Source organism: Salvelinus fontinalis, chromosome 21 (assembly GCF_029448725.1).
Source record: "Salvelinus fontinalis isolate EN_2023a chromosome 21, ASM2944872v1, whole genome shotgun sequence".
NCBI classification, from domain to species: Eukaryota; Metazoa; Chordata; class Actinopteri; order Salmoniformes; family Salmonidae; genus Salvelinus; species Salvelinus fontinalis.
Genome location: NC_074685.1, coordinates 20,813,569 through 20,836,114, shown reverse-complemented (window position 1 = coordinate 20,836,114; position 22,546 = coordinate 20,813,569). Strand labels below are relative to the sequence as shown.

General features: G+C 43.8%; 2 protein-coding genes across 3 annotated transcripts; one reads left to right on the top strand and one right to left on the bottom strand.

Moving 5' to 3' along the window:
* Positions 1-11,051: 11,051 nt before the first annotated feature.
* LOC129818410 (growth arrest and DNA damage-inducible protein GADD45 gamma-like) lies at positions 11,052-20,996 on the bottom strand. Of its 2 annotated transcripts, XM_055874258.1 has the most exons (5): positions 20,899-20,996; positions 14,051-14,217; positions 13,400-13,500; positions 13,063-13,270; positions 11,052-12,945 (listed from the first exon to the last, which is right to left on the bottom strand). In XM_055874258.1, the coding sequence occupies exons 3-5, from the start codon at positions 13,498-13,500 to the stop codon at positions 12,832-12,834; spliced, it is 423 nt and encodes a 140-aa protein (XP_055730233.1). In that variant the 5' UTR covers positions 14,051-14,217; positions 20,899-20,996; the 3' UTR covers positions 11,052-12,831. The 2 variants fall into 2 exon arrangements, with proteins under 2 accessions (XP_055730233.1, XP_055730232.1); XM_055874257.1 differs by lacking the exons at positions 14,051-14,217; positions 20,899-20,996 and having other exon boundaries at positions 13,400-14,029.
* Positions 20,803-22,526, top strand: LOC129818409 (growth arrest and DNA damage-inducible protein GADD45 gamma-like). Its single transcript, XM_055874256.1, has 3 exons — positions 20,803-21,117; positions 21,231-21,438; positions 21,556-22,526. The coding sequence occupies exons 1-3, from the start codon at positions 20,804-20,806 to the stop codon at positions 21,667-21,669; spliced, it is 636 nt and encodes a 211-aa protein (XP_055730231.1). The 5' UTR covers position 20,803; the 3' UTR covers positions 21,670-22,526.
* Positions 22,527-22,546: the final 20 nt, after the last annotated feature.

The following is a 22,546-nucleotide window of genomic DNA, read 5'->3' as shown; positions in this document are numbered from 1 at the left end:
GACACAGCAACACCCCTAAGAGCAACCTCAGGTCGTCTTCTGCAATGATGAGGAATGTGATGAATTACTGAGGTTCTCTCTCTTCTATAGCATCATAGTCAGAGCATTGGAATGCCTGGAACTGCCCAAAAAACTTACTTGAGGTATGATCGTGATGATACGCACACAGTGATATAAGCTTTAATTTGTGTCTGAGCTGCACACATACATTTGCAAAGAGATGCGCTCCTGGACTGACTTCAGAAGAATTATGGACAGATAAATAATAGGAAATTTAGTCATCCACATTTACATCTTTCATGTTAGGCAGTATGGCCGTGAGTATTTGGCACAGGTAAAGAGTCAAACTTGACTTCTTCTAGCCCTTTGTGGGATTCAGGCATCAAACACATCAATCACATTTCTCCTCTGCATAATCTGTATAAATATATTTTTCCACATATAGTTCTCATCAATATTCAGATTCATCCATCTTCTCCTAAACTCATCGCCAGTTTTCATCCTAGCAAGCAACTATGCTGCATGGTTTACCTTCTGTCTTCCTGTAACATAGTCAGTCTCTCAGAGCTAAAACCACAGGCCTGTAGTATTGCCTCTGTAAACAACATTGTGGAAAACCCATCCGTTCTTCCTCCTCACTGTGGATGGTCCATTTGACACAGGAAGTGTCCAGTTCTGACACTTCCTGTCCAATGTGCCTTCAGGCAGTCTAATGTTACTGATGAGCTGTTTGGGGATCTGACCTGCCACCTGAGCCCACTCAGACACTCTTGACACCCATTATAAATGGGAACTACAAATGTGGCTCATATGCACAGTGCAATAGCACTACAAAAACATCCTTCTCCAGACACCCACATACAGGTAAAAAAAATCCATGTTCGGGGTATCATCTCATGCTAGACAAAGGGAGTAATCTATCTCATCACCTGTTCATGTGAGAAAGCCTACGCAGGACAAACGAAAAGACATTTAAAACAACACATAACAACACATAGTATAAAATGTCGGCAGAAGAAATGGCAGCAGTTTTACGGGCGCCCAACCAATTGTGCTATTATGTGTTTTTTTTTCCTGTGTTGGTTGTAACTTATTTTGTACATAATGTTTCTGCAACCGTATTTTACGGCAAAAAAAAGCTTCTGGATATCAGGACAGCGATCACTCCCCTCGGATTAGACAAAGATGTTTTCTTCAACAAGCAGGATGCATAGGACATTCTCCAAACACCCGACAAGGCCAACATCCCCGTTATTTGCAAGAGGAAGAGATGTAGGTACAAAGGACACAGAGCGGGATGCCTCGTGAGGACCCGCAGAAGGCAAGTAGGAAGCTGCCGTTACCGTCAATATTACTCGCCAACGTGCAATCATTGGACAATAAATTAGACAAGGTACGATCACGAATGTCCTACACGGGACATCAAAAACTGTAATATCCTATGTTTCACGGAATCGTGGCTGAATGACGAAATGAATATTAAGCTAGCGGGATATACACTGCACCGGCTAGCTAGAACAGCACGGGGGGCGGTCTGTGCATATTTGTAAACAACAGCTGGTGCACGAAATCTAAGGAAGTCTCTAGATTTTGCTCACCTGAAGAAGAGTATATTGTGATGAATTGCAGGTCACACTACTTGCCTAGAGAGTTTTCAGCAATACTTTTCGTGTCTGTTTATTTACCACCACAGACGGATGCTGGCACTAAGACCGCACTCAGTCAGCTGTATAAGGAAATAAGCAAACAGGAAACACCTCACCCAGAGGCTGCACTCCTAGTGGCCAGAGACTTTAATGCAGGGAAACTTAAATCAATTCTATCAAATTTCTATCAACATGTTAAATGTGCAAATGCGCTGATCCTCAGTCCCCTCCTGTACTCCCTGTTCACCCACGACTGCATGGCCAGGCACGACTCCAACACCATCATTAAGTTTGCAGACGACACAACAGGGGTAGACCTGACCACCGACAACGACGAGACAGCCTATAGGGAGGTCAGAGACCTGGCCGGGTGGTGCCAGAATAACAACCTCTCCCTCAACGTAACCAAGACTAAGGAGACGATTGTGGACTACAGGAAAAGGAGGACCGAGCACGCCCCCATTCTCATCGACGGGGCTGTCGTGGGCAGGTTGAGAGCTTCAAGTTCCTTGGTGTCCACATCACCAACAAACTAGAATGTCTTGGTGTGTTTGGACCAGTCGTGAAGAGTGCACGACAAAGCAAATTCCCCCTCAGGAAACTGAAAAGATTTGGCATGGGTCATGAGATCCTCAAAAGGTTCTACAGCTGCAACATCGAGAGCATCCTGACTGGTTGCATCACTGCCTGGTATGGCAATTGCTCGTCCTCCGACCGCAAGGCACTACAGAGGGTCGTGCGTTCGGCCCAGTACATCACTGGGGCTAAGCTGCCTGCCATCCAGGACCTCTACACCAGGCGATGTCTGAGGAAGGCCCTAAAGATTGTCAAAGACCCCAGCCCCCCAGTCATGGACTGTTTTCTCTACTACCGCATGGCAAGGGGTACCGGAGTGCCAAGTCTAGGACAAAAAGGCTTCTCAACAGTTTTTACTCCCAAGACATAAGACTCCTGAACAGCTAATCAAAAGGACTACCCGGACTATCTGCATTGTGTGCCCCCCCCCCCAACCCCTCTTTTACACTGCTGCTACTCTCTGTTTATCATATATGGAAAGTCACTTTAACCATATCTACATGTACTGTACATACTACCTCAATTAGCCTGACTAATCGGTGTCTGTATGTAGCCTCGCTACTGTTTTTCACTATCTTTTTACTGTTGTTTTTATTTCTTTACTTACCTATTGTTTACCTAATACCTTTTTTGCACTATTGGTTAGAGCCTGTAAGTAAGCATTTCACTGTAAGGTCTACACTTGTTGTATTCGGCACATGTGACAAATACACTTTGATATGATTTGAACACCGCAGCTCGATCAGGTGTAAGAACACTGACTATCCAGTAGCAGCTCACTTTGTTGAAGCTAACCATCCAATCTCCTCCCTCAAATACACAGGCATTGAGCATGTTTACCAAGGAGAGGGGGTAACATCGAGATCCTACTAATACAGAGGGAAGCCTACTGGATATTTAAAAACGTGGTCTGAATATTAACTTTGATCTCAGTCCCTTCTAATGAACAATCCTTCGTTCTACTCTCTTCTTTATGAACAATATATTTTTTCTACAGCTTATCAGAGTACACCCAATATGTGTCCCCTGTTGATGATGCTTATTATGCATTATGGTTGAACCAAAATATTACATATAACAACAATTTTATGAAATTGGAAACAATTACATATTTGTGTGAAATTAAATTAAACAATGTATGTTGATGCTAATATTATGTACAATATATAAATATGTTTCCATATGATAACAATAGCCTAATATATTCTATATGCTGTAAACTATTGTCTTTTTAACAGTTTCACTCAATTAATTCTAATCAACCTAATAAGTATGACACACCCCTCACTATTGTCGTTGGTTGCACTAATTGCACTGTTTGTCTACATAACCTGGTTCAAGCATTCATGACATTACCCTGAAGAGGGCACAGTGAAGGCGAAACGTTGGTGTTTTACACAATAAATGACTTGGAGTTTATTTATATAGCGTGTGCGACTCTCTTCACTTATTTTTATAGCTTACTAATGAGCTGTTGACATGAGAAATCACTCTTCTTCTCCTTACCTTCTCTGAGCTCATGATATAACCAAATGTGTCAGGGTCACATTGAAATGACCCTGACTCTTCTACTATATACAACATGATAATTGGTGCTTACATTTATTTGGATTTTTTTCCAGCTTTATTTAACCAGGTAGGCCAGTTGAGAACAAGTTCTCATTTACAACTGCGACCTGGCCAAGATAAAGCAAAGCAGTGCGACAAAAACAATAACACAGAGTTACATATAAACAAACGTACAGTCAATAACACAATAGAAAAACCTATGTAAATAAATCATGGTTAATGAAATGGCATAAAAATGATTAGCTTTTATTTTAACGGCAATGTTCTGTAAACGAACTAAAGCTGTGTAAATGCAATGAACACAGTATAGCGGTTTAGCTGAGCAGTAATTTAATTATAAATTAAACGAGGTGTTGTTTTTGTCCACTAGGTGGCGCTTTGCCTTGTAGTCAGTTGTAGCCAATGACAGTTCTCTGATTCAACACAAGAGAGAAGCAGCAAAGTGGACTTGGCAATAGCAATGTCTGCAGTACTTGATTTTTTTCACCAGATGGCAGATCACACACATCTCAGAGCTAGTCAGGAAGGCAGGTGTATAATCATTGAATGGTGGTGCGTTTTCTGAGTCTAAACTCACAGCGCGTGACCAGTTTGTTTACGTTTATTGTGCACTGAGGGATTTGATTTGATTTGAAAATAGAACTGTGTTTTCAACATTCTCCTGGATATTATTGCGTTTGTTTGCGCAGTATACTGAAAACAAAACAACTTTTATATACTCAGAAAACAGGTAAGTCATTCCTCAATGTATTCCTAATAGTGTAAGTAATACAGGTATCTACATTTTACATTTCATTTATCTAAAGATCCAAATCAATGTCACTAAGCTCAGGGACAGTTAACTGTCTACTGTATCCATATAGATCTGCATGGGGTACAACACTTTAAATATCAAAAGAGGAAAAACTACAACTGACTTTCATTACTTTTTAAGAATACTACAAGACCTAAAATTAAGGGAGGCAATTAAAACAATGAATCACCAACTAAAGGTACATGATAGCTCAACTAATTGAAGAGAAACTTTACTAAGAGCAGAGAAACACTTCATCCATTTCCAATCAGAACCCGTGGTATTGGTTATGGTTGGGGGGTGCAGGGGCTGTGCTGCTGTTGGTTAGTAAAGGCCTGGCTCTACTAGACTAGTGATAGTGATCCCTGAACAGATGAGATGCCTGCTCCCATATGGCTGTCCTCTGGGAATCCTTTGTGCTGTGACTGATGGGCTCCCCTTAATGCCTACCATCCTTAAAGGCTCTTTCTCTTCCAACCCAACCCATACTAGCAGCTCCACCCATCCCTCTGCTCTCCCTCTCTCCTTTCAATGGAGAGCCCACATTGTCCTGGCAAAGTGTGCCTTTCGTTTTGTACATAAATCCCGCACCCGCCCTCTACTCTACCCCCCTCTTCCTCCTTCCCTGCACCCCTCCACCCTGCACACTCTGGTCTAGACTTTGTGTTTGTGAAAAGGACCGTCTCAAATCTCCTCTGCAGCCACGGCAGCTGCTCCTGGACCTCACCATTCTTTCAGAGATGAAACAAAAGGGGGGTATCAATGCACCTTTGTGCAATGCCCCTCTTCTGCATCCTACCCTTTGACGAGGGTGTGAGAGTGGTGGCTGAGCTTTGATTTTTTTTTGGGGGGGGGGGGGGGGCTACAACCACATTAGCCATCTAATGTGGGCCAAGACCAACCCCTCCCCTCCGGGAGCCCCTCAGAGCACAGCTGGCAAGCCCAGCCTCCTCAGCAAATCCTTACAGACCCCTCCCAACACCAGACAGACAGACAGACAGACAGACAGACAGACAGACAGACAGACAGACAGACAGACAGACAGACAGACAGAGCTAGCTGAGGAGAGTTACAAGAGGGGATAGGGGGGTTCAGGAGTGTGTTTGTGTGTGTGTGGGGGGGGCTTCAGATGTACCTCAGGATTGTCTGGTTGAGGAGACGTGTTTTGGCAACAGTTGACAACATGTCAGCACTGGGCTCCATGGTTACAGCACAAGACATGACCAAACTAGAAACCCCACCACATAAACACCCACACTGGCTACACACACTCACAAACACACCCTTACACTGATATTGGTACTGAATACACTGTAACATACACACATACTCACTTAACCAATGCATTCGCCTACCACCTGCTGCCATTCTGCTCTGTCTGGGAGATAGCGGTGTTTGGATATACAGTACAACCCAGTAAATTTGGAAGAATTTCAAGCACAGGCAAGCAAGATAAGGATAAACCGTTTTTATAAAAATGATAGTGATGCAGTCATGGAGCTGACCAGTATTATTCACAGTACATAATTAGAGGATTTAGCATATCTTTATGTTGTGAAACATATGAAAATTAATTATCAGATTAATCATGAATTCAAAGAGGATATGAGATAAAGCCAACCACTGGTGATTTGCATATGAATAGCTGAGGTGGCGGGGAAAAGTGTCTGTGTGTATGTGTGTGTGTGTACATGCGCATGTGCGAGAGTGTGTGTGTGTGTGTACTTGTGTGTGCACACGTTTATTGGTTAGGGTCCAGAGAGCTGTAGTCCATGCGATTTAAGATTATCAAGTAAAAAGGTAGTCATTCATTGACCGTTTAATCATTCCAATCGAATCATTTAATTGACTGTCCCTAAAAATAGAACCAAACAGAATCTCACTGGTACTGCAGACTAGGGGTAGTGGAAGATGTCACACCCCCCCCCCCCCACCCACCCACCCCACCCCCCTCAGCACCATCTGCTGCTCCTAGGGCATCTTCAGCTCACTATGAAGAGAGAGAGGGGGCCGTTAGTGTTGAAAAGACACTTGAGAAGAGCCATGTGGTTGGAACAGAGCCCTTGTAAAACGGGTGGAGACGGGGGGCAACCAGGGTTTGGTGGAAGGGGGACAGATAATGAAATATTGTGACACAGGGCAATTAAAGTATCCTCTGCCCCCCCCCCCCCCCCCCCCCCTCCACACTGCACATAACAGAGCAGCTGTGGAGTGCAGAAATAGAAAGATGGAGAGAGCACCAGCCCTGTTGGGATGAATAGCTGCAGAGCACATGCTTTCATATGAGTGCATGAACCTCATGGGGATATTGCTATTAACATTGCATTGGGCTTCAATCTCTCTCTCAGCGCAGATAAGTGGATAAAGCAGCCCACTATTCCTACTACAGCTATGTTCTGATTTTCTCCTGCAAGGACACCCTCTGTAATGCTTCTTCAATGTGGGGGTTAGTGGTAAAGATGGGGGGGGGGGTTGAATGGATGAATGAGAGCTGGCTTGTGCCAGGCACAGTGCCCTACGCCTCTTTATTCTCCTCGTCTTTCCTCTCTCCTCCTCTCTTCTGTCTCATTATGCAGGGAAGCAGATGGAATCAGTGTTTGTGGTCTGATTGCCGGGCAGATTTGGGGTATTGGTAGTAGGTTTTGGGGGGTTCGGTTGGGTTTGTAGTCTGCAGGCGCTCGCTGTCTGACGGGGAACAATAGCGCCTGCTGCACACTGACACACACTGCGCTTGGCCACTAATTAAACAAACCATTCTGGGGGGCTGATTTGATGGCTGCATTTGGCAGCTCAGTGCAAGGCCGCAGATCTGGAGGTCAGATAGGAGTGCTGCTGAAGGGGGAGGAGATGGAGAGGAGGGGTATTCAGATCTGGAGGGTCAGAGTTGGGGCATGAGGGCTGGGGCAACTGTTGACTACTACATAGAGGCACAATGCTTAAGAATGACATGAAGCATGCTGGGTCAGAATGACTTCACAGTTTGTTTCCAAAAGCAAAAAGCCACAGAATGTTCTGAACTTCCAGTGAAAGACAGCTATTCACGAATGGCGTGTGGCAGGAGCAAAAGTGCACAGTGAAAAGCTTGATATACAGTGGGGCAAAAAAGTATTTAGTCAGCCACCAATTGTGCAAGTTCTCCCACTTGAAAAGATGAGAGAGGCCTGTAATTTTCATCAATTTTCAAATATGACAGACAAAATGAGAAAAAAAAATCCAGAAAATCACATTGTAGGATTTTTAATGAATTTATTTGCAAATGATGGTGGAAAATAAGTATTTGGTCAATAACAAAAGTTTCTCAATACTTTGTTATATACCCTTTGTTGGCAATGACAGAGGTCAAACGTTTTCTGTAAGTCTTCACAAGGTTTTCACACACTGTTGCTGGTATTTTGGCCCATTCCTCTATGCAGATCTCCTCTAGAGCAGTGATGTTTTGGGGCTGTTGCTGGGCAACACAGACTTTCAACTCCCTCCAAAGATTTTCTATGGGGTTGAGATCTGGAGACTGGCTAGGCCACTCCAGGACCTTGAAATGCTTCTTACGAAGCCACTCCTTCGTTGCCCGGGCGGTGTGTTTGGGATCATTGTCATGCTGAAAGACCCAGCCACCTTTCATCTTCAATGCCCTTGCTGATGGTAGGCTTTGTTACTTTGGTCCCAGCTCTCTGCAGGTCATTCACTAGGTCCCCCCGTGTGGTTCTGGGATTTTTGCTCACCGTTCATGTGATCATTTTGACCCCACGGGGTGAGATCTTGCGTGGAGCCCCAGATCGAGGGAGATTATCAGTGGTCTTGTATGTCTTCCATTTCCTAATAATTGCTCCCACAGTTGAATTCTTCAAACCAAGCTGCTTACCTATTGCAGATTCAGTCTTCCCAGCCTGGTGCAGGTCTACAATTTTGTTTCTTGTGTCCTTTGACAGCTCTTTGGTCTTGGCCATAGTGGAGTTTGGAGTGTGACTGTTTGAGGTTGTGGACAGGTGTCTTTTATACTGATAACAAGTTCAAACAGGTGCCATTAATACAGGTAACGAGTGGAGGACAGAGGAGCCTCTTAAAGAAGAAGTTACAGGTCTGTGAGAGCCAGAAATCTTGCTTGTTTGTAGGTGACCAAATACTTATTTTCCAACATAATTTGCAAATAAATTCATTAAAAATCTAACAATGTGATTTTCTAGATTTTTTTTCCTAATTTTGTCTGTCATAGTTGAAGTGTACCTATGATGAAAATTACAGGCCTCTCTCATCTTTTTAAGTGGGAGAACATGCACAATTGGTGGCTGACTAAATACTTTTTTGCCCCACTGTATTTCTTGTTTCTTTTGTTCAGCTGTGACATACAAACCTGTGGATGGAGTAATGACTATATAAGAGTGGTTTTGTAATTCTATGTCATCTTCAGGTGTTTCCGTAAGCTACTCAGTCACTCTTATACTATTGCATAAAACACCCGTAAGATATTTTGCTCCTTATTTGAGAGTGGCAACTGAATGTTTCAAGCAGACACACCACATGGACTGCACATCTCTTTTTGTGGTGCAGGCGGCAGCCAACTGATACATAGGTCAGGAGTGAACTCAATAGATAAGTCAGCTAATAACAACCAAAGGTTCCTCTACCACACATCAACACTCCAGTACAAAAGTAGAACCCGGCCTCCCGAGTGGCGCAGCGGTCTAAAGCACTGTGTCACAGTATGTGAGGTGTCACTACAACCCCGGGTTCAATCCCAGGAAGTGTCACAGCTATGACCGGTGAGACTCATGAGGCAGCGCACAAAAAAAGTAGTGATCTGGATTAATCTTCAAAAGACATTTAGCAACACCACTATCCTCCATCCACTGCCTCTAAATCTACCAGTGATGGGGAGTAGTGAACTACATGTAATTACATTTGGTAGTAGTTGAACTAAACGGAAATATTGGTAGTGTTTTCAGTAGTTGTTGCCGTGTAGCAGTGTAGCTAACTACAGTCTACATTTTTTTTGCAAAAATAACAGAAAATACGCATAAAGTAGGCAAGATTTCCTTTCTTTTTCAGCCTCAGACCTGCCTAATTCTCACTTTAAACAGTTTTTGAGTTTAATAGGCTAAATTACTTCCAACGTTAAGAAATTGGTAGCTTGGTAAACTTTATTTCAAGAGTAGCTTCCCCAAAATTGAAAGCTACCTCATGCAGCAGTCTGTACTCACAGGACTGATTAGAGGCACAACACCTAAACACACCTTGACCATAGAAGTTAGAATCAGGTGCAAACTCTAGTTCACAGCACCAAAATAACTATAATCCTAATCCTGCTGCAACATGCAATTGGAAGTAGGTGTGAATGCTATGCACCATCATCATTAAACACTGTCAGGAAATTTGATGATGCATTCAATGTAAATAGATGTGCCTAATTACCATATGAGACAATGATTAAGGCATTCAACCATATCTCAACTCTTAAGTGGCTAAGGACATCAAGTGACAATATATAATCAATGTATTAATGATCAATCACTCTGGTTACCTGTCATTTGATTAGTGGACAGAAACTCCAATTGTTCTCCTGTACTGCTATACTGTATATGCTGCTACGCTGTGTGTGGTTGTGGGTCTTAAGGCACAGGCTCAAGCTCTTCAGTGTTGGGGAAGCTACTCTGAAAATATAGTTTACATCACACTGGAAGAAGTTACGCTACACTAAAGCTACCCTTAATAAACATATAGTTTACTTAACTAAAGTTTATTTGTATAAATAGTTCACTAAATCCAAACTACTTTTTGAACATTTTTATTTAAATCTGAAATGTCAGACTACAAAATGCAAGAGCAGCTCACTCTGGAGTTAGATGTTAACAACAAAACAAAAAAAGAACGGAAATCTTGCCTACTTTACCCATATTTTCTGTTCTTTTTGCAAAGAAAAGTATATGGTAGTTCCGGTAGTTAGCTACACCGCTACATTGGCACAAAGTAATGAACTACTGAAAACACTACCAAGATTTCCATTTAGTTCAACTACCACCAAGCTACAGCCAAATGTAATTCAACGACTAGTTGAACAACATGTAGTTCACTACTTCCCATCACTGAAGCTACCTGTATGTTGGTGGAGGAGAGGTCTGAAAGTTAGGGCTAACATATAGGGATCCCTTCAACTGAACCTGGGATGCTGTAAACACATACTACCACTGCCAGATATGCCTCTCACAGGTAGATGCTTCAAGAGGTTAGAATAAACATGGACCTGCAGGGGCAGTAGATTGTAAACAACGACACTGCACACACATGGCTATGACAGGCCATGATGATAGGTGGCAATTAGGATAGACCACAGTACATCAGGCCTATGGGATGTACAAGTGTTGGGTACTGGTAAGACCACCAAACAGTGTGTAAGAGCTAATGTTTATTTACAAATGCTGGATGGGAGACTGATTTGTTACCACACTTAAATGTGTGTCTAGTATGTATAGAACATTCAAGACCCAAGATTTACATTCAACTTTTTATTCATCATTTTGTCATACAAGTAATGTCTACAGCGAAACCTTTAGAAAATAACAAATGTATTCATTCATGTATCTTCTTTCTTATTTTTTGACATAATCAAGAATTCAACAGTAAAACATTTTAGAGAACAACAAATGTAATATAGAAAGAAGAGGAAGGGAAGCGCTACTAAGGTACACTATAGTATATTTTGGTAGATAGAAGGTGCTCTTTGGTAAAAGGGGTAAATTGGTCATCAAAAAGAAAGGAGGACCAAGGCACTCTTCATATAATTAATTAAAATGCCTTTATTAGTATGGCATGTTCAATAGAAACAAAGTTGTTTAAAAACCGACGCGTTTGGGCTGCATGGCCTTCGTCAGGGAGTACAGAAAAAGGAGAATACAATGTCCTCTTTTGAAAGGCTTTTCCAATTAGCCCTAATTAGAAGAGGGAGTGGTTACCAAATTGGACACACCTAGTAAGCAATAATATACACATGAAAAGGTGAAATACAGCAGCATACCACCCTGCATACCACTGCCGGCTTGCTTCTGAAGCTAAGCAGGGTTGGTCCTGGTCAGTCCCTGGATGGGAGACCAGATGCTGCTGGAAGTGGTGTTGGAGGGCCAGTAGGAGGCACTCTTTCCTCTGGTCTAAAAAAAAAAAAATATCCCAATGCCCCAGGGCAGTGATTGGGGACACTGCCCTGTGTAGGGTGCCGTCTTTCGGATGGGACGTTAAACGGGTGTCCTGACTCTCTGAGGTCATTAAAGATCCCATGGCACTTATCGTAAGAGTAGGGGTGTTAACCCCGGTGTCCTGGCTAAATTCCCAATCTGGCCCTCAAACCATCATGGTCACCTAAAAGTCCCCAGTTTACAATTGGCTCATTCATCCCCCTCCTCTCCCCTGTAACTATTCCCCAGGTCGTTGCTGCAAATGAGAACGTGTTCTCAGTCAACTTACCTGGTAAAATAACGGTAAAATAAAATAAAAAAAATAAATACTGTAGCTCCTTTTTCTGTACTCCCCGACGAAGGCCATACAAATAAAGGCATTTTAATTAATTATAACAAATGTAATATATCTTTCTTTTTAGTTGTTGACATAATCAGGAGCTCAATATTGTAACATTTTAGATAATAACAACTGAAATAATCTTTCATAAAAATGTTAATAAATCTCATGTTAAAGGTCTAAAGTTAAACCTTTAGAGTATTAGTACATTTTTTTGTTTTCTTTCTGTTTTTTGTTTTTGTCATATTTAAATCATCTAAAATGAAACCTTTAGAGAATTAAGACAATTCTGGAAAGTGAGAAGTACATTGCTGATGCAACGGTTGTTATTGCTGCTCAGCAAGAAGACATTTTAAAAGTCCCTTTTTAAGAACGCTTCTTCTTGGCACCGCTTCTTCTCCTACTGCACGTGCTTCAACGTGAGACGTTTGCTCTTTGGACCACAAGATGCAGAGCTCGCTTCTCCTTTCTCTCCAAACCTCATCCGCACAAAGAATGAGGGCCATTTTTGTTGCTCTCGTGGCATACCTGACCTCATTCACATAAAGAATGGAAGTCATCTTGGTATGGACGGGACAAGAGACAACGAATCGCGGGGGCCACTCGGGCCGGCCACGGGCTGCCTGGATCGGAATCCTCCTCAGGAGTATCCAGGGATGAGAAACAGTGTCATCCTGTAAACGGATGAGTATTTCCTTATAGGTTGAAGGTTTACAGCATCTCAAGAGAGAAGAATCAAGTTCCAGATCAGCGCTCAAGAAGGGTGATCTCAGGAACCCAGTCGTTCAGACTGCGGCTCTCCTCACAGAACAGGTGCAGCTTCTCCAGAGCAGCGTCCTCCCAAGAACCATCAGCTGGGTTCTGTTGACAAACAAAAGGCGAAAGGAACATTAGTCACATGGACACAATGAGCAGTTCATAACATTCTATATTATTCAATGTTTGAATTAAATCACTTTGAGTTGTAATATAACATACCGTGATAAGACAGCAGTGGGCATCTTCAAGCTGGCCAGTCTTGTCACCAACAATCTCAGCCAGGCGCTGCATGTCGTTCACTCTGACGATGCTGATGTCGTTGTCAAAGCAGAAAGACTGGATGAGGGTGAAGTGGATCTGGAGAGCAATGTCACACTCCCACTCCTCATCGGTGGCCAGAATGCAGAAAGACACGCTGTCTGGGTCACTGTTGAGATAGAAGAAATGTACTTTCATTAGTCAATATTATCATAAAATAACACAATTGTGTCAGTAAATGAGTAAATGTCAAGAAAATTATAAATAAAGCACACGTTTAGCAAAATAAAATACTTACTCATTCATTATTTTGGCACTCTCATAGACACCAACAGTGAGGCGATCCTCACACTGGGCAGACTTGAGAGCTTCCTTCAAAGATTTGCCAATAGCTTCCATCTTGAAGATAGATAGTTAAGTTTGTAGAGCTCAGTTGAGAAGATGTTGATGAGGATAAAACAGAAGTACAGTATGTTTGTGCTGTTTGTTAGAAACAGCTAATATTTATAGGCAAGACCTGGCACACACGCGTTCTGTGATTGGCTGCTGGGCGACAACGCACGAGTGACCCCCCCCCCTAGCAGGCGCGTGTCTATAGACAAAACTATTGAAGAAAGGACAGGGCAGTTTCGATTGAATGGATCAAATACGAAACTCCCTGACCTTTATCCGATGTACTGGATTAATTAATTCAGACTCGTGCAGGGTCGGTTTGAATGATAAGATTATTAACCTACTGTAAAATCCACAACCATATCCAGGTTTAACACTAAGGGCTTCCAAACTACATAAAGATATCGCTACAGCGTTACTTTCTACATGTGTTCCGTTTTTTTGATGCACCCTTCATGATTCAAAAATAGTATGTTTATATACCAACTTTATGTAGTCAGAAAGATTTCTGGAAATCTACATTTATTTAGACGCAAAATATTATTGTGTTACTTACTTTAATATCCAGATAACTGAGTAGGCATTTATTGGAGAACAGAATTGGCCCAACGTTTCTATTGGCAACCGATTATGGCATGCGCCGCTGCTTTGCAGGGCTCACTTCAGGCGCGTGGCATCTGCAGATGCCTGTATCTCTCTCCATAGCAACAAGATCCCATCTGTCTGTGGGGGAAGGTGAGGGGTCAACAAAGAAAGCTACTGCTGCATGATACAAGCACAGATAATTCTGTACCCGCAATGCATAATGGATAATGACTTGCTGCTGCTATTATGCATAGCCAACATAAAAAGTTTGTCTCTAAAAAAGAAATTGTTAGAGCGCGTTACTAAATAGATAACCAGACTGATAAATAGCCACCACTATCCGGTCACCACGCAGTACCCTGTCCTGAATTTAGTCACTGTCACTAGCCGGCTACCACCTGGTTACAACCCTGCACATTAGAGCCTGCTGTCCTGCATACATATACACTTTAATAATTGAACACTGGTCCCTTTAATAATGTTTACATACTGTTTTACCCATTTCTGATGTATATAGGCCTACTGTTTTCTAGTCAAGGACATCCTATTCAACTATTGCTGTACATATACAGTTCTGTCCTACATATTCTTCAGATAGGCAATACAGACATATTCTATGCACATACTGTCAACAATGTCTACACATCATATCACATGTAGGCTATATATATTTATTATCGGGACTCCACATTGCGTGTCCTAAAATGTATATATTTCTTAATTCCATTCTTTTTTAGATTGGTGTGTATTGTTAGATATTACTGCACTGTTGGAGCTAGGAACACAAGCGTTTCACTACACCCGAAATAACATCTGATAAATATGTGTATGGATCAATAAAATTTGATTTGATTATGATTTGATTTTAAAAAGCACAGAGGCAAACGCAATAGCTCGGAGATTGTAATTACATTTACATTTACATTACATTTAAGTCATTTAGCAGACGCTCTTATCCAGAGCGACTTACAAATTGGTGCATTCACCTAATGACATCCAGTGGAACAGCCACTTTACAATAGTGCATCTAAATCTTTTAAGGGGGGGGGGGGCAGAAGGATTGCTTTATCCTAGGTATTCCTTGAAGAGGTGGGGTTTCAGGTGTCTCCGGAAGGTGGTGATTGACTCCGCTGTTCTGGCGTCGTGAGGGAGTTTGTTCCACCATTGGGGTGCCAGAGCAGCGAACAGTTTTGACTGGGCTGAGCGGGAACTGTACTTCCTCAGTGGTAGGGAGGCGAGCAGGCCAGAGGTGGAGGAACGCAGTGCCCTTGTTTGGGTGTAGGGCCTGATCAGAGCCTGAAGGTACTGAGGTGCCGTTCCCCTCACAGCTCCGTAGGCAAGCACCATGGTCTTGTAGCGGATGCGAGCTTCAACTGGAAGCCAGTGGAGAGAGCGGAGGAGCGGGGTGACGTGAGAGAACTTGGGAAGGTTGAACACCAGACGGGCTGCGGCGTTCTGGATGAGTTGTAGGGGTTTGATGGCACAGGCAGGGAGCCCAGCCAACAGCGAGTTGCAGTAATCCAGACGGGAGATGACAAGTGCCTGGATTAGGACCTGCGCCGCTTCCTGTGTGAGGCAGGGTCGTACTCTGCGGATGTTGTAGAGCATGAACCTACAGGAACGGGCCACCGCCTTGATGTTAGTTGAGAACGACAGGGTGTTGTCCAGGATCACGCCAAGGTTCTTAGCGCTCTGGGAGGAGGACACAATGGAGTTGTCAACCGTGATGGCGAGATCATGGAACGGGCAGTCCTTCCCCGGGAGGAAGAGCAGCTCCGTCTTGCCGAGGTTCAGCTTGAGGTGGTGATCCGTCATCCACACTGATATGTCTGCCAGACATGCAGAGATGCGATTCGCCACCTGGTCATCAGAAGGGGGAAAGGAGAAGATTAATTGTGTGTCGTCTGCATAGCAGTGATAGGAGAGACCATGTGAGGTTATGACAGAGCCAAGTGACTTGGTGTATAGCGAGAATAGGAGAGGGCCTAGAACAGAGCCCTGGGGGACACCAGTGGTGAGAGCGCCAGGTGAGGAGACAGATTCTCGCCACGCCACCTGGTAGGAGCGACCTGTCAGGTAGGACGCAATCCAAGCGTGGGCCGCGCCGGAGATGCCCAACTCGGAGAGGGTGGAGAGGAGGCTCTGATGGTTCACAGTATCGAAGGCAGCCGATAGGTCTAGAAGGATGAGAGCAGAGGAGAGAGAGTTAGCTTTAGCAGTGCGGAGCGCCTCCGTGATACAGAGAAGAGCAGTCTCAGTTGAGTGACTAGTCTTGAAACCTGACTGATTTGGATCAAGAAGGTCATTCTGAGAGAGATAGCAGGAGAGCTGGCCAAGGACGGCACGTTCAAGAGTTTTGGAGAGAAAAGAAAGAAGGGATACTGGTCTATAGTTGTTGACATCGGAGGGATCGAGTGTAGGTTTTTTCAGAAGGGGTGCAACTCTCGCTCTCTTGAAGACGGAAGGGACGTAGCCAGCGGTCAAGGATGAGTTGATGAGCGAGGTGAGGTAAGGGAGAATGTCTCCGGAAATGGTCTGGAGAAGAGAGGAGGGGATAGGGTCAAGCGGGCAGGTTGTTGGGCGGCCGGCCGTCACAAGACGCGAGATTTCATCTGGAGAGAGAGGGGAGAAAGAGGTCAAAGCACAGGGTAGGGCAGTGTGAGCAGAACCAGCGGTGTCGTTTGACTTAGCAAACGAGGATCGGATGTCGTCGACCTTCTTTTCAAAATGGTTGACGAAGTCGTCTGCAGAGAGGGAGGGGGGGGGGGGGGGGGGGGGAGGATTCAGGAGGGAGGAGAAGGTGGCAAAGAGCTTCCTAGGGTTAGAGGCAGATGCTTGGAATTTAGACTGGTAGAAAGTGGCTTTAGCAGCAGAGACAGAAGAGGAAAATGTAGAGAGGAGGGAGTGAAAGGATGCCAGGTCCGCAGGGAGCCGAGTTTTCCTCCATTTCCGCTCGGCTGCCCGGAGCCCTGTTCTGTGAGCTCGCAATGAGTCGTCGAGCCACGGAGCGGGAGGGGAGGACCGAGCCGGCCTGGAGGATAGGGGACATAGAGAGTCAAAGGATGCAGAAAGGGAGGAGAGGAGGGTTGAGGAGGCAGAATCAGGAGATAGGTTGGAGAAGGTTTGGGCAGAGGGAAGAGATGATAGGATGGAAGAGGAGAGAGTAGCGGGGGAGAGAGAGCGAAGGTTGGGACGGCGCGATACCATCCGAGTAGGGGCAGTGTGGGAAGTGTTGGATGAGAGCGAGAGGGAAAAGGATACAAGGTAGTGGTCGGAGACTTGGAGGGGAGTTGCAATGAGGTTAGTGGAAGAACAGCATCTAGTAAAGATGAGGTCAAGCGTATTGCCTGCCTTGTGAGTAGGGGGGGAAGGTGAGAGGGTGAGGTCAAAAGAGGAGAGGAGTGGAAAGAAGGAGGCAGAGAGGAATGAGTCAAAGGTAGACGTGGGGAGGTTAAAGTCACCCAGAACTGTGAGAGGTGAGCCGTCCTCAGGAAAGGAGCTTATCAAGGCATCAAGCTCATTGATGAACTCTCCAAGGGAACCTGGAGGGCGATAAATGATAAGGATGTTAAGCTTGAAAGGGCTGGTAACTGTGACAGCATGGAATTCAAAGGAGGCGATAGACAGATGGGTAAGGGGAGAAAGAGAGAATGACCACTTGGGAGAGATGAGGATCCCGGTGCCACCACCCCGCTGACCAGAAGCTCTCGGGGTGTGCGAAAACACGTGGGCAGACGAAGAGAGAGCAGTAGGAGTAGCAGTGTTATCTGTGGTGAGCCATGTTTCCGTCAGTGCCAAGAAGTCGAGGGACTGGAGGGACGCATAGGCTGAGATGAGCTCTGCCTTGTTGGCCGCGGATCGGCAGTTCCAGAGGCTACCGGAGACCTGGAACTCCACGTGGGTCGTGCGGGCTGGGACCACCAGGTTAGGGTGGGCGCGGCCACGCGGTGTGAAGCGTTTGTATGGTCTGTGCAGAGAGGAGAGAACAGGGATAGACAGACACATAGTTGACAGGCTACAGAAGAGGCTACGCTAAAGCAAAGGAGATTAGAATGACAAGTGGGCTACACGTCTCGAATGTTCAGAAAGTTAAGCTTACGTTGCAAAAAATAAAAGTAAAATAAAAGATCTGATTGACTAAAATGATATAGTACTGCTGGCTGGTGAAGTAGCCTGGCTAGCAGTGGCTGCGTTGTTGAAAGTGAAGCTGGCTAGGTGACCTCGACAATTTCTCTAAATTTCTCTAAACTACACAATTATCATGGATACAAGGACAGCAAAGACAACTAGCTAACACTACGCTAATCAAGTCGTTCCGTTGTAATGTAAGTTTCTACAGTGCTGCTATTCGGTAGAAGTTGGCTAGCTAGCAGTGTTAGCTAGCAGTGTTGGCTAGGTAGGAGGACGGCAGCGCGGCAGGCGAAAATAGCTGGCTAGCTAACCGATAATTACTCAAAGCTACACAATTATCTTAGATACAAAGATAGCAAAGAAAACTATGTAGCTAGCTAACACTACACAAATCAAGTCGTTCCGTTGTAAAGGTAATCGTTTCTACAGTGCTGCTAATCGGTGGCTAGCTGGCTAGCTAGCAGGGTTGACTACGTTACGTTAGGACGAGAATACCTGGCTAGTGAAACTCAGCGAACCTCGATAACTACACAATTATCTTTGATACAAAGACGGCTATGTAGCCAGCTAAGTAGCTAGCTAAGATCAAACAAATCAAAGATAGCAAAGACAACTGTGTAGCCAGCCAACACTACACTAATCAAGTCGTTCTGTTGTAATATAGTCTCATAGCTTCCAATATTATTGTATTGCATTGTATACACAAAGCATCCTACATTGTGACCACAGTGTTTCAACATGCAAGTTACAAACCCAACTTAATCTTGCATGCCCCATTTGATTATTTATTATAGGCTACTAAGAACCAACATGATTGCTACCAGCAGTCAGCCACCACTAAATTAATAGAACGTTGTTTGCTATTTGCTAATGGAAAGTATGATTGGTCTGGTTGTGTGCTTTGGCTAATTTGCTTCTGCACAAATAAGTCTTGAGTCATGGCTCAACGTGCAGCATGTCATTCGTCCGAGCAAGCCATGACTTGAGCCAGGAACACCTGTCAAGCGCTACTGGGGAGGGGGACCCCGTCCGACAGATGTGCTACTTCAAGAACAATGCGTTGCATATCGACTTCCACGCGCCTGGCCTGTTGCCATGCTGAGTTGATCCTTCCAAAAAAAGAGTCTAGTCTTTGAGCAGCTATCAGATGAATCGAACTCTGATTCAAGGAACTCAATCTGTAATGTTTGTAAACTGTTGCGCATTAACCTATGCAAGCTATGGGTTGTTGTCGTGCATCAGCCATTTAAACTTCTCAACTAATGATTGCCTGATAATAAACCAATGATTGCCACAATCAATTAGTTTGTTTTGTAGCAAAATAACCTTCTTTGATCAAAAAGGCATATTTTTGTTTTTATTCCAAACATTTCGGAAAGATTCAACCCTGAGCTGCAATTTAGGCTCGTGGCCTCATTTTTTGACCATACGCTCGTCTTATTCACATTTAAATTGGATCAAAACTCAGACAACAGATTTGTTCGTCCAGTGAATGTAAAGACTCGCGGACAACAGGAGCAGCGCGCCTCGGGGTCGGGGTCAGCCAGGGTGACAGGGGGTGTCTTCATAGCGGTCCTCCATCTGCTGCGCTGCTATCCATCAAACAATGGCGCTGAGTCAATCACCGACCCTCTAGAATTATAGAATTACTCAAGCCAATTCTAGATTATTTTATGCACCTTAAATGTCACCAAAGTAGATAAAAGTGGGCAAAACTGTGCCCATGTCCAAATGCAGTGGCTTGAAATATGCCTGTAAGGTGTATGTGTTTCTTTAAACTTAGGCTACCTGTTGACAGCTATATTCTAATAAAGGATCATTAATAAGGTGTGCAATATCTGGATTTGGACATAGGCTTGCTCAACTTTTACTTTTATGGAAAAGCATGGATCTTCATTGGTCCATGTGTCAAAAATAAATAAATAAAACCATGCAGAGTTCGGACCGCTGATGTCGATCACGTGGTCAGTATAGGCCAGCAGTGCATAATGTGAGGCACACACGGTGTCCTGGCACGCGCGGTTAATTTGCATTTGTATGGAGAGCGCGATAATAGGAGTTTCTGCGGACACAATAGGGGCCGTTTTTGATCAGGTTCTACAGATTGCCACCTGCCTCCTCCAAAGGGGGGATGGTGCGTCTTATTCACTTTATTTTCACCATGTTATGCACCTTCACCTAAAACTGAAATTTAGCCTACATAATCTTAATCAGAGACAATTCGGGCACTTTTAAGCCCTTTACGCAGTTTGATTAATCAATTGCCCTTCTTTGGATGTTTAGTTTCAGTAGGGAATAGTCTGATTTGATAAATGATCATGACCCTAAAGCATATCTCGAGGCCATTGGCATCAGTGCGGCATTTGAAACTATAAAAACTCACGTAAATTTGCAATGCAAAATATGACAGCCCAAATCTCTATTTTTTCTAGTTAAACATGTAGAAAAGTATAAATATTATAAATGCATATGAACGTAATGCAACATTATTTATTTTCGGTTGGAGAGCATGCCTTGCACAGAAAAAGACGTGCCGTAATGACCCCTATCAATCTGCCATGAGCTAGAGTGGGACAATTACATTAGCATACCAATGCACCATTCAGGTCAACCAATCAGAGCGCTGTGTATTTACAGGGGCCACGAGCCCAAGGGTATTAAAACGCAGCACAGTCCCTTCAGACTCACCAAATCTTTTCGGATTTATCCTCCGACTACAGTACCTCTCACTCACGAAGTTCCTTTTGAAATATTCTGCATCATCATGACTCTTGAGGAAGTTCTGATCCAGAAGTTCGCTGAGCGTGCCCAGTGCACCGGCAAAGCACTAGAGGAAGTTTTGCTCTCTGCTAAAGAAAATGACTGCCTGACGGTTGGTGTCTACGAGTCTGCTAAAGTTATGAATGTGTAAGTATGAGTTTCTTGAAATGCTCATGTAAAACTTATAATTTCTATCTATGTTTTAATCATTTTGAAGTCATTTTGCATATACTTATGGTGCTTCTATTTTTTCTTTGCAGTGACCCAGACAGCGTGTCTTTCTGCATTCTGGCCACCGATGAGGAGTGGGAGTGTGACATTGCTCTCCAGATCCACTTCACCCTCATCCAGTCTTTCTGCTTTGACAACGACATCAGCATCGTCAGAGTGAACGACATGCAGCGCCTGGCTGAGATTGTTGGTGACAAGACTGGCCAGCTTGAAGATGCCCACTGCTGTCTTATCACGGTATGTTATATTACAACTCAAAGTGATTTAATTCAAACATTGAATAATATAGAATGTTATGAACTGCTCATTGTGTCCATGTGACTAATGTTCCTTTCGCCTTTTGTTTGTCAACAGAACCCAGCTGATGGTTCTTGGGAGGACGCTGCTCTGGAGAAGCTGCACCTGTTCTGTGAGGAGAGCCGCAGTCTGAACGACTGGGTTCCTGAGATCACCCTTCTTGAGCGCTGATCTGGAACTTGATTCTTCTCTCTTGAGATGCTGTAAACCTTCAACCTATAAGGAAATACTCATCCGTTTACAGGATGACACTGTTTCTCATCCCTGGATACTCCTGAGGAGGATTCCGATCCAGGCAGCCCGTGGCCGGCCCGAGTGGCCCCCGCGATTCGTTGTCTCTTGTCCCGTCCATACCAAGATGACTTCCATTCTTTATGTGAATGAGGTCAGGTATGCCACGAGAGTGACAAAGATGGCCCTCATTCTTTGTGCGGATGAGGTTTGGAGAGAAAGGAGAAGCGAGTTCTGCATCTTGTGGTCCAAAGAGCAAACGTCGCACGTTGAAGCACGCGCAGTAGGTGAAGAAGCGGTGCCAAGAAGAAGCGTTCTTAAAAAGGGACTTTTAAAATGTCTTCTTGCTGAGCAGCAATAACAACCGTTGCATTCAGCGAAATGTTTCCCACTTTCCAGAATTGTCTTAATTCTCTAAAGGTTTCACTTTAGAAATGTAATCATGGCAAAAAAGAATAGCCTTTTAAAAAGATAAGAAAAAGTATTAACTCCTAGGCCTAATGCTCTAAAGTTTTGACTTTAGAACGTTTAACGCTGTCAAAACCAATACACATTTAATACATTGGGCAACTTATAATGCTCTAAAGGTTTCACTTTAGAATGTGTTTATTAACTTTGTCAAAAAAAGAAAAAAAGAAATTAACTTATAATGTTCTCACTGTTTATACTTAAGAACATTTCATTATGTTTAAAATGAAAAATAAGACATTGATTTATAATTCTTTCAATGTTTAACTTAAGAAATGTTTATGAAAAAAAAAAAACAATAACCTAATAAAACTGCATATTATATTTTTTGTCATGTGTTTTCAATTTC